The 12,282-nt window shown below is 41.6% G+C and overlaps 1 protein-coding gene across 2 annotated transcripts in view; it reads right to left on the reverse strand.

The window, feature by feature from the left end:
* LOC306961435 (uncharacterized protein) overlaps positions 1–12,282 on the reverse strand; it is a 64,354-nt gene that overhangs the window by 16,560 nt on the left and 35,512 nt on the right. For both annotated transcript variants that reach the window (XM_079554177.1, XM_079554176.1), the window contains exons 4-9: positions 7,429–7,574; positions 6,097–6,192; positions 4,855–4,976; positions 3,898–4,006; positions 2,135–2,243; positions 1,433–1,527 (exon numbers count right to left, since the gene is read on the reverse strand). In XM_079554177.1, the coding sequence (XP_079410303.1) occupies positions 1,433–1,527; positions 2,135–2,243; positions 3,898–4,006; positions 4,855–4,976; positions 6,097–6,192; positions 7,429–7,574 (677 nt within the window). The remainder of the gene's footprint in view (positions 1–1,432; positions 1,528–2,134; positions 2,244–3,897; positions 4,007–4,854; positions 4,977–6,096; positions 6,193–7,428; positions 7,575–12,282) is intronic.

Raw genomic sequence — 12,282 nt, forward strand, 5'->3', positions numbered from 1 at the left:
TCAGGGGTGCCCCAAAGTTCGGCCCGCGGACCAAATGCGGCCCTCAGACTTATTTTTGTTGGTCGAGTTGTCACACTTCACGCGAGATTGTACTTTTTATTCAATAACTCAATAACATTTCAGTGTGAGACAGAGCTGCATTAAGCTTCCAGCCTAAATAAAGGTGTTGTAGGTGTATTCCAGCACACAGTATTTATATAGCCTGGTTGGAAATAAATTCAAGACTGTATTTCCGACCTAGTTTCGACCTGTCAGTCACTTGTCTGCCGCTGTCAGCCGATGCAGGCCTGCCGCCTTCACGTCTCAAGCAATCTCTTCTCAAGTCATTTATTCAAATCTTTCTCTCCCCTTACTCAACCCGTATCAGCTAAAACCCTTCAGTGCAGCCACTACCACCGCAGCGGCAGAAATATCAGCCCTCTCAGCCTCTCCATCAGTTCCAAGATCACTGAGGGGAATATTTTTAGGCTCCTTTCTTTTCTTTTTTTTTTTTACTTCAGAGCGACAATTCAGCAGTGCATTGTGCAGCCCGTGAAGCAAACTCAAAAAAAGTGCCTGGTCCGAGCTGTTTGCACCACGAACACAAAAGCCGGGTGATTGTGTGAGTAGAGCCAAGGAAGTACTACTGGGAAGGGGGTATTTGTCTAATACAGCCATTCTCAAAGTGTTGCGGCTTCCTTACAGCAGTGTTTCCCAACCAGGGGTACGGGGACCCCTGGGGGTACTCGAGGACCTCGACCTGAAACTATTTCAGATTGAAAAAAGGGGGAAATTTAACATAATTTTTATAGGAAAAGCTATATTTTTCAGCAAAATGTGTTGCCATGGGAGAATTTTAGGTTTATTTTGACCGCAACATTGTCCTTTTTCTTACAAATACCATTTTTAAGTAATTCCTTTCTAAATAAACTGCAAAACCCCTGAGGTAGGGGGTACACGGACGACCATTGAAAGGCCCAAGGGGTACACAAGACAATAAAGGTTGGGAACCACGGCCTTACAGAACCAACGATGCCCTCAATGTTAAGAATTCACTTGATTCAAAACAATACCTGACATTTTCACTCATAAGTCATCAGTCCTCCCAGAGGGCCTTGAACCCCAGTTTGGGAACCACTGGTCAAACAATTCCACATCACTTCATCATCATTGCTCACCACCCAAACCCATCTGTCCACCGAGGTTTATTCCATCCAATACACTATTCATCACACAGTCTGTCCCTGTCCCTCCTGTTTGCAACTCTTACCCCACAGGAAAAGCATTCTCCGTTCAGGCAATGACCTTTTATCCTCAGAAAAGTCATGAAAAGTGCTTTTCCCCACAACTGTCTGCGCCTATACGGGGGCCGCGTGTGCAGAAACCCGCTTGGGGCCGTGACAGCTCATCCTGGGCATTGTGCTGTGGGGACATGGAGCCCACGTGAGCGTACCGTGATAATGTCTCCTGCTTTGATGTTCAGGCTGGTCAGGTCATAGTTGTTGCAGTAATCCTTCAGCGCCCGCACCTGCATGGCCGCCGAAGCATCTGCGAGGAATGGAGGTGTCAAAGCCGTGATCAAAGCGCAGCAGAGGAAAATACCGAAATGTCGAAAAAATGCACCACAGAAAAACAAGCCACACTGAAATACAATATAAAGGCGTTTCTTTTTTCACGATTAATTTATTTCTTCGCCCACACATTTGTCCCGCGGTGTCTTAATTTATGGACTGTGAAATCTAGTAGGGGAAGAAGAAAGGGATGGGATGATTTTGCTGAATAGTATTTCTTTGTGGTTAAATAGACAAAAATACAGAGGACAATGGAGTGGTATAATTGGTACTGTAGATATATTGGTGTAGAGTAAGCCTGCAAAGGGTTAAAAGCGAGGTAGATTTGAATTAAAACAAATATATTACATTTCCTATTCCCCAGATTGTAATTGTAGGATGAATTTGTCCAAAAAGATACAAAATATATAAAGAATACTAATTCTACAAACCCTACTTCCAGTTACCTTAAGTGCCACCAAAGCACTTCTAGGCCCAAGATAGTTTCCCGGTCCACATGTTAAATGAATGGCAGCCTGTGCATTAATATTGATGGCCCTGTGACCTTTAGCGGGGGCGCTCTGTGGCGTGTGAGCGCTGTGTACCTCGCAGCAGCTGTTTGATCTCGCGGCTGGCCTGTGTGGTCGTGAACTGATTCACTATGTCCAGCGCCGTCTGGCTCAGCGTGTTCCGCACTCCCGCGCTGATGCCGCTCTGGACACACAAAAGTACAGGCAAATCAGGAGAAAAAACAGTCATGGGGTAAAGGAATGCGCACTAAAACTGAAATCTATGGATATTTTTTATGAAAACTGAACCGGAAAAAAGGACACAAATATTCTGAATTGCTTTTATTCCTTTTCAGTCAAAGAGCTCCATACAAGACCGTACGCAAACTTGTAGCAGTGAAGCAGCACAATATGACTAATACTAAACAAAGTATTTGTCATATCCATTACTAAGTCCTTGCCCGAGTTATACAATCTCTCTCCAGATATAGGAGTAAAGTAATGACACGCTCTGACCATCACTATTATCATCAAGCGTGGGCAGTAAAACTACACACTTTTCCCAATGCTATAGATGTAAGTGAGTGTTATTTCAGCGTATCATAGAAATAAAAAGGAGAAGCTACTTTTGGACGTTTCAGAGGCTGCTCAGTGCATTTTTCCTATAGCCCTTAGCATTAGCCATCAAACATCACAAATTAAGAATGATCCAGATGTTTTCAGCTGTTGTCAACCATCAATTTGTGTGCAAAAGTGGCCTCTGAGCTAAATGCTAGCTCATATTCAATCAAGTTTCTTCTATTTATTGGTCAGATACACATCCAAAGGCCACTAAACATCGTCTGATAATATGTTGTAACTATGCAAATGCCATGAAACGAACATGTCATATTTTATCACTATTCATTTGCATAGGGAGAAAAACTAAATTGAAACAGGTCTGATAAACCGTTGACGAACAGAAGTACGTATTTGGTAGGAACAAGCTCAGATAGCTGACGGTAATTCTGGGCTTTCTATGATTTCCGATGGCCATGATTGACACTTGAGAAGCGCATGGTCCATCCATATCAAAACAAACATGGCGGCTTATGCAAGGACAGATAAATGAAAAAGAACTAATAAAAATCACACAAACTAGAAGCAGACTAAGCACTGTAAATCAGACAGAGGTGAGTAGAGGTATACGTTCGCTCTGAATCATAATGCATATTTAAGAGCAACATTCAGAACAAACTTTTTTCATTTCTCTGACTAGAGTTTAGTGCTTCGCCGGTTGATTTGCCAGAAGATGGCGCTATTTCTCAGCCTTTAGAGTGAATTTCATTATGACTTCTTTTTCATTTCTTTGTACTTGAATTGGCTATTGGTCAATTCACCTCTCAATCACTGCTATTGCTTAAAAAACATATATACATTTTCACAGGCTGTTGGCATCACTTGCAAACAACTGATTGCGACTTTTTCCAAACGTGACCTTTTCCAAACTCCACTGACAAGTCGAACCCTCCCTTTATCTTGTTTTCTTTCGCACTGACTGCTTACATCTACTACTCAGCCTTCATTAAATGTGTATGACATTTACCCGCGCTGAAAAATTCATCTCCAAATGCGCAGCAGTGTGACATATTTAGAAAACCCAGCATCCCCCCACCGCACTAAATCTATGTGCTTTGGGATTATCTCCGCGCAAACATTTCCGCCTTGCCAATCACGGCTGGGGAAGTTCAGCCAAACAGGATATCTGCTATTATTCATTCGGTTTCCCTTTGCCTCGCCGTGATCTAAATTTAAACATTTCAAGTCTTTGTATTCCCCCCCCCCCCTCCTAAAACAGTTTCATATAGGACGAGACTTACATCCAGCAGCAGCCGCACTACCTCCGTCTTCCCACAGAGGGCAGCCTGGTGCAGCGCTGTGCCGGACTCGGACTGTCTGTTGATGTCGATGCCAGCTTGGATTAGCAGCCTGAACAGAAAAAACAGAATAAGAATGAATAGATTTATGTGGACATTTAAAGAAGAAGAACCAAATAAATAAATAAATTGCGCTTGTATTGTGTTGCATCGCTTTAACCCCTTAACTCCCGCCTGAACCGAGCACATTTTCTCCAGTTTGGCTTTACCCCAATCCAAAAGCTTCTGGAAAAAAAGGTGTGAAAATAGCGACAGAACGGAGACGAAAACAATGATGAAGATGTGACAAAAAAGTGAGAAAACTTTGACAATAAAGTGCCAAAAAATGACAAAAATGTGACAAAAAATTACCCAAAAAAACCCCCAAAAAGGCCCAAAAATTGACTAAAACGTGACCAAAAAAAGCCAAAAAAGACCAAAAAAAAAAAGACCAAAAATTGACCAAAAAAAAGACAAATAATGTGACAAAAATGTGACAAAAAAAAATGACAAAAAATTACAAAAACGTTACAAAAATGAGTTGAATACCCTCCCCCAAAAAAGATGGAAAAAAAATCTGATGATGTGCGGAAAAAGATCCATTTAGATGAGTTTTGTAGATCTTAGCTTTCAAATGAGGTGCTACACTGGCCTACAGGATTTGGGTAAAGCTGAACTGGAGAAAATGCTCTCGGTTCAGGCGGGAGTTAAGAGGTTAACATGCAAATTCAGTTTACAGTCTTCAATTCAGCTAAGTCCAGGTCAGATTTGTTGAGTCTTCTCTGGACCATTAAACTGAAGTAGACTGATATATGTACTGCTAAACTAATATACAGAATACAAGTAAAGCAATACAAGTGAAAACGCCTGCCACTCTGCACATCGATATATGAATGAGTTACTACAAAAAGCAGTACAGACTTGATGACTTCGATGTGGCCGTTCTTGGCAGCCAGGTGCAAAGGTGACACTCCGTTAGGGTCGGAGGGCTTGGGCTCCAACATGGTGGCACACATGTTACTACTGAGCAGCAGCTGGACAACCTGAAAAGTCACAAATTGTCAAATGATACTTTGAACGCACACTTCCAGCATTTGACTATCGATACATATACATATTTTTGACAAAGATGTTTTTAATAATATTCTTCTTTTCAATAGCAAATCTTCTGTGGGTTTTCAATTGATTGAACTGAACTGATCATATTTGAGCATTCTTGTTTAATAGCAGTCAGTACTTTTTCTAGAAAAGTTTACAGTTTGATGCACTCATTTAGGTTCCTTAGTCACACTGGGGTGGTAGTAAGCTACTTGTGCACTTCTCATCATCACCAAACACACAGTAGTCAACACAGTCCATTTATAGGCACTGAGCACCACTGCTCCTCCACCTGAGCCACTGTCGCCTTGTGTTGCTCACAGAGATTTCAGTGGCAAAATGTTTGCAGCTGTGCATCTTGCAATAATTTAAACTTCGTCTGGCAACTATTTATACACATGCATACTTGAATACTGATGATGCTGTATAACAATATTATGCCATCCTACGCTCACTTAAATCATTCTCCTTTAATATAAATATTAAGAACAAATTTCAGGTGCTTTAGACAACTTTTGAACCCATAAGCGTTGGTATTTCATTTTTTTTAATATTGCACACACTGTATAGTATGTATGGTTGAAGTTCTTTCCCAATTCAGCTTGTTCATACAAAATGTAACTACGAGACATTTGCAAGACATTCTTTGCAGTGAAGGCAATCAGAGTACTGAAAGAATTCCAGCAAAGGCATATGAACGAGAGACCTAATGACATGGGAAAGTGGGGTGCCAGTGTTTTAAGAGGAGATGGGCTGAATATGCAGCCTTACTACAAGGGAGGGAACATTAGAATTCAAGAGTATGAGCTAAAACAAGGCCTATAAAATGCTTTGCTCACATATTTTCACCCTTAAACCTCCCCCATGGTATTTCTTTGTAGTAATAACCCAAAGTTTGACAACGTTTTAAAACAATGTTATTCAAAACGCCAGTAGAGGGCAAACTTCATGTTTTTGAGGGCTCCAATGACCAGAGGAACAGAGCGAACATACAGGCACTCAGAGACTGGATCAGAACAAGTTTGGTGAAGCTGTCCTTCCTGACGCCAAAATGAACATACTCACTCCCACACGTCCGAATTCACAGGCCAGGTCCAGAGGGGTCTTCCCGGCTGCGTCGGAGATACAGGGGTTGGACTGGTGTTGCAGCAGCATCTCGGTCTGAAACACACAGACCAACGACACATGACACACTGAACTGGTGCCAAGCCAATTTCACAGCTGCTAACAGGATCCAACTCGACATGCATGACTAAGACCCCCCCACACACACATCACTGTACACGGCAAAACATACTGTACTGACACTAAACAAGGGCAAGTGTGGTGACGAACACGCCTAACACGTGAACACAAGTGGCTGTCACTGTAAATGGAAGAAAAGGTCCACAATGTCGTCAGCAACTTGCCATTATATTGAGCGGATAATTTTAAGAAAAAACTACAGGGAAATGTGATCATTTTAGATGGATGGCAGAGGCCTATTTAACTCACTGTTTTTGAAATAAATATCCAAATAGACAATCCCCAAAACATTCAACTTTATCTTTGTTTTCTTTGTTTGATTGCTATAGGATTGACATTTTCATTTTGCGGCTTAAAGTTCCCTCAAATGACGATAAATGTGCCTGTCTGACAGAATAACGCCACCACTTTTTATTACTATAGTGAAAGAAGTCACTTTCAAGTTGAACTTTATTCCTTTATATAGCTCTGCTTGTGTTCAAGTCTGTTCACGGTCTAGCCCCAAAGTACACCGCTCCAGGTCTCCTGCTGGTCCCAGAGTCAGGACTAAACACGGTGAGGCTGCGTTTCTGTTTGATGCAGTTAATGTGTACAAAGATGTTGAAAACAGTTCTATTTTTCTGTGCATTTGACGTATGAAAATATTTTATCTTTTAATGCATCTGTGTTTTATTGATTCATTTCATCTGCCCTCTTGTAATTGCATGTAGCCTTGTAGCACTTTGAATGACCTTGTGTATAATTTGGGATGTACAAATTAACTTTATACCAGTTACAAAGTGCGATAAGTCGAAACTGCTGGACATGACTCAAATAAGTCGACGTTTTATGAGCAACCAGGGTCACTTCCTCCTGACTGTTTGACTAAAGCAACAATCACTGACCTTTTTTTAATCTTTTTTATTGGACCATTATTTCACCAGGATAGTTACACTGAGATAAAGAACCTCTTTTTTCAGGGAGTCCAGACCCGAGTGGGGAACCATTTGCACGTATTTTTAGTGGAAGGGGAAACCGGAGAAGGGCCCGTCCAGCCCAGGGATCTAACCACTTTTGAGGGTCTCTTCCTTGTTTTATCCAACGTCGACGAACCAAGGCCCAGCAGACCTATAAACACGAACACGCCCTCTATGAAGTCAGCCAGTTAGTTACCCCGTCATAGTGTCCGTGCTGGGAGGAGAGGTGCAGGGGGATCTGGCCTTCCTCGGACGGCCCGTTGACAGAGGAGCCCGCCTTCAGCAGCATCTTCATGGGCTCCGTCTTCCCCTGCCAGGCCGCGTAGTGCAGGGGCCTCATCCCTACGACACACAGACAGGAGATACAGTACGTAGACTTTAGGCTGGAAACACATTTGATTCACAATGTTTATTTTTTTTTTTAGACAAATCTGCTAGTTTGGGTTAAGGTTAGTTTACACTGCCCTGAACAAACTCAAGAATCAGCCCAGGAACAGAGCAAGCAACAAAGTAAAGGCTTGTTGCTTTAAAAATGATTTGTCAGACAGTTATAGTCTCTTTTTATTCATTATGGCACAATATTTCATTCACACACACACTCTTTCAACGTGTAAAAGTCAGTCCCGTTGAACTTTTGGATGATTTCAATCAAAAGGTGTGCCTGTTAGCGATCTCGTCTCAGATAATATGAGTTTTCTGACCGGTTTGACTTGGCTCCCAGTAAAGACTCATATAAATCCTATCACTATTATGAGAGCTAGAAACTATTTTGGTTGCAGCAGCTAGCAATTTAAACGGCGGGTATAAAGACGTTCTGCCTTTTTACCACCTAATTATGCTGAGCAAAATATAATAAACAATGTGATGACCACCCAGTTAATGTATTTGAGAGAGAAATCCATACGCACAGGGCTGTTAATCCCATTGTGCTTGTCCTGTTTCATCAATAAAAGAGGTGCTGAACCTTTTAAATGCATCGTCCATTAGCATAGAGTGCTGTGTACACATTGGCGAGGTGAAACAGTCAGTGCAATACATCAGGAACCACTCATTATATACAATATGCATGAACGAAAAAAGCTGCTGTTAACCTATAATTAACAAAGGTGGTCAAAGTGCTTGATTTAATTTCATTGTACTTGAGTAAAAGTACAAATACTGGTCAAACATATTACTCTATTCAAAGTGCTCAGTTCAATTTTTACTTAAAGTGATGGTCTGTAAGTTTTAATGCTTTACTTTTATTATTAGATTGTGTATAATTGAATGTCTGGGCCTGCAATTTGACGTAATGTGAGTATTGTTAAATTCATATCCCTCCCTTTGCTGATTTCTGCAACTAATCAGAATCTCCGGGCTATCACTTTGACCAATGAGACGAGCTTTCTTGTGAGCCGCCAATCAGGATTGATCGGGAGCGAAGGGGGAGGGAGCTTGGTCGTCTACTTCTGAAAGTTTGCTCTTGCTCTCCTCGTTTGGCAAACTGGGAGTGGCTTTCTGGTCCAATAAGGCGGGGAGGAACTTGATTGTTTACTTTCAAATTTCACTCTCACTCTCTCCCTCACTTTGCCATCTTCCAGACTATCGCTTTAACATACGAAAGTATTTGCTGCAGCTTAAATACAGGTTCGCCGTCTGTAAGGCAACGTAGTGGGGGCTTCTTCCTTGTTGTTGAGTCAGTGATGGTACATCTGCACACCGTCACCTACTGCTTTGGAGCGGTCAGTACAAGGCTTTTAAACTGGACAAATTAAAGTATTCAGGGAGTTTTATGTCAAAGTAAACTATGGATTTTCTAAAACTTGATGCACAGTACTCAGGTAAATGTATATAGTTACTGACAACCTCTGCCAGCATGGAAACAGGCTATTGCAAGGGATATTGCACTGTCTAAATAACTTACTCGTTGTGATTCACTGCCATTCAAACTGCCATTTCGATTTGAGCTGTGATACAATTGTGAATTCTCCATACGGGACCTCTCACTACAATGCACAGCGGCAAGGAAATGTCGCGCGAGCAAACAAGAAGCAGAAAAAGGGCGTTGCAGAGTTAGCGCCGTGATCCAGCACCCACTGAACAGCACTTGAGGGAGAGGCGATGTTCAGGAAAAGGGGGCATGTTTTCGGATGGCAGTGTCCAAGGACTGTCAGTCGTGATGGCAGCGATGATGAGCCACAGAATGGATATGAATGCCGGGGACTTCGGGGATTAAGTGGCATCGAGACGCCTGACTCAGAGGAGGGCGGCAGCTGCCAAACGCACTCAAATGTGCATGTGAGGAAGTGCTCATCACAGATCAGAAGAGCTACGGGTGGATCGGCACGCAGAAGGATGGGACGCTGGGCAATTCTCAGTGGATCATGGCCAAAAATGATGCTGGTAAATTACTTTGATAGTAAGCCCTATGATCAATGTTTACATCCACAGAAAAGTGTGAGGACAATACTGAAATTTGATATACTTCATTTAATAAAAGCCACCCAATATGGCTCTGAGGTAGCCGCCCAGAAAGTTCTATTTTGACCTCTATTTTTTGTCTCCAAAATGCATCAGACGGTCTTTAAATGCTATGTCTTATTCTTAAATGTTGTATTGCATTTCATGGATAGAACAAAGAATGGATACAATTCATTTCCAACAAATTCTGAGGGATCATGTAAAGCCATCTGTGAAAAAGATGCAGTTAAAAAGCACGCGGCATCTACATATGGGTAATGGATTACATCAAGACGTGCAGTCTGGAGGTTTTCCCAAGGCTTTCACAGTGTCCTGACATAAACCTCGTTGAAGATCTGTGGATAGACCTCCAAAGAGCAGCGCGTACTATGTGGACCAGAAATCTCTTCACTGAAGAAAGGGCAAAATCTCTCAAACTTGAATTGAAAAACTCTCGTCTGCCGAGGAAAAGCGGTGGCAGGAAAGTGGAGGTATTAACTCTGCAGGGGCCCAAACCTTTGCTGTGGCTTTTTTTACTTTAATGTTATTTTGAAAATGGAAAAAGATGGAAATGATTGAGTGAAATGTATGGGAATGTCTCATCTGTAACGTTCACAATTCTTATTAATAGAAATTTAGATTGGGGGTGCCTAAACTTTGGCACCTCTTGAATAGTACCAAGCTGGAGCGCAGACCCATGATCCTTGGATTGCCTTTAATATGAAAGCTGTTAGATAACTGCTGATATTTATCACACTTGTGCCTCCTGAAGAAAGTGCGATACTTGCATAACAGCAGTGTATGGGTTGACTTGGCATTCTAAAAGAATTTTCTCCTATGTTGAATGCCCGTCCTTATGCTGAAGAATTAACTGTGTGTTAATGGACTATTAACAAAAAAAATCCTACTTTATAAAATATCCTGCAAATATATGTTTCCTCCAAAACAGCGTCGGCACTTTTCTTCTCTTTTTTTGTTGTTAGTGCAGCTTAAGGCCATTAATCCTCCGTTTGACCTGTCTCCCGAGTGCAGGTTCCCCCCCGTCCTGAGCAGATGAGGTCCACCTGGCAAATATGGCCGCCGTCGCCTGTATATTTAGACACGGGGCTGGTTATGAGCCTGTGCCTGCCAATGTGAGCCTACATCCTGCAGGGATTACAGCCCCATCTGCCCCTCACCTCCCTCCCTCCCTCCCTCCCTCCCTCCGCCCCTCGCTGGAAGCTGCCACACGGCCAGATATTTGCCGAGAGAAATCTGTGCTCGCCTCTCCCAGCGCAGTTGTCTGTTGTTTGTCGCTCAAACAATCGACTTTGGGTTTTTCTTCCGCCGAGATTCTGACTGATATGTGACCATGGATGCCGGCATGTGAAGTTTGACGGCTACAGTTATGGTGAAAAGAAACATGGAGACTGGGTGGACTCTGTGGTGGCCGATCCACATGCTCCCTGACCCACTAATTTACAATATTCTACATGCTTCTTTGTCATTTTTTTTTACAGTGCATTTGAACTTATTCTCGTGGAGATGTGAGGCACACACAAAAGCAGGTGGATTTAACTGTGTGAATAGACAAGTTTGAAAGTAAAATAGTTTGACGGCATGTTCGTCCCTAAGCAACACCTTGCAGGAAAAAGGAAACTGATAAAGTGCCTGTGTCGCTAAAGTAAAGTGTGATTAATTTCGATTAATATTTTTAATCGCATTAAACCTTATGTAATTCATTAATCGGAATTCATGTAAAAAAAAGTCCCAGCTCTAATTTAAACACAATTACAGAAAAAGTCTATAGTTTCCGTTTTGTATTACAGAGGTAGAAGCTTGGAGGCCGATTTTCTTCTCCTTCCAAAGTCCAGGGGCCAAACTTTCCCAAATTGTGGCCCCAAGTAAAGCATCCATGTCTGAACAGGAGGAAAGCTGAAAGAAACTGTCTGTATTTTCAGCATTTCTAGACTATAACAGGTACTAGATGTCTGTTTTATGTAATGACTCATCATGAAATGTAGAAAACCTTTGGGGAGCTGTGTGACGCTTCAGGGCAAATAGGACTGACTGCAATAAAGAATAAAAGCAAGAACATTCTGCCACGGAAGTTGCTTTTCAATTATATATTGATTGAATTCAGAGTTCAGTATATACATGTATACCAGATATATAATAATAGAGGTATGAGTTTATAAATGTGCGTATTATTTAGATCGGGGTAAATTAATTCGAGGTCTGCAAAATTTTCTTTGGTAACTTTCGACATATGTCCAGGGTCCGGACATATGCAGTCATTGCTCTTGAAAATGTTAAAACATGAGCACAGGTTGTCTATTTACAGAGCAGAACTGATTAATGAATCAATAATTCTAACATTTTTATTTCAATGTTGTTCAAATTGGTTAGATATTTTTTTTAATCAGCCATAGAAATTAAGTATATTGAGAGGATAAAGCCTCTGGAGATAACATACAATGATAACATACAATTAATTGAAAATATCTAGAGACCCTGTCCCCCCCATAGACTTATAATATCAAGAGTTGAAAAGAAATAAATAGAGAAGCTAAACAGCTGCTTTGGAACTAATTAAGTACTTCCTTTTGATTACATTCAACTGAAATTTTAT

The sequence above is a fragment of the Gobius niger genome (assembly GCF_951799975.1).
Source record: "Gobius niger genome assembly, chromosome: 3".
In the NCBI taxonomy this organism is placed as follows: domain Eukaryota; kingdom Metazoa; phylum Chordata; class Actinopteri; order Gobiiformes; family Gobiidae; genus Gobius; species Gobius niger.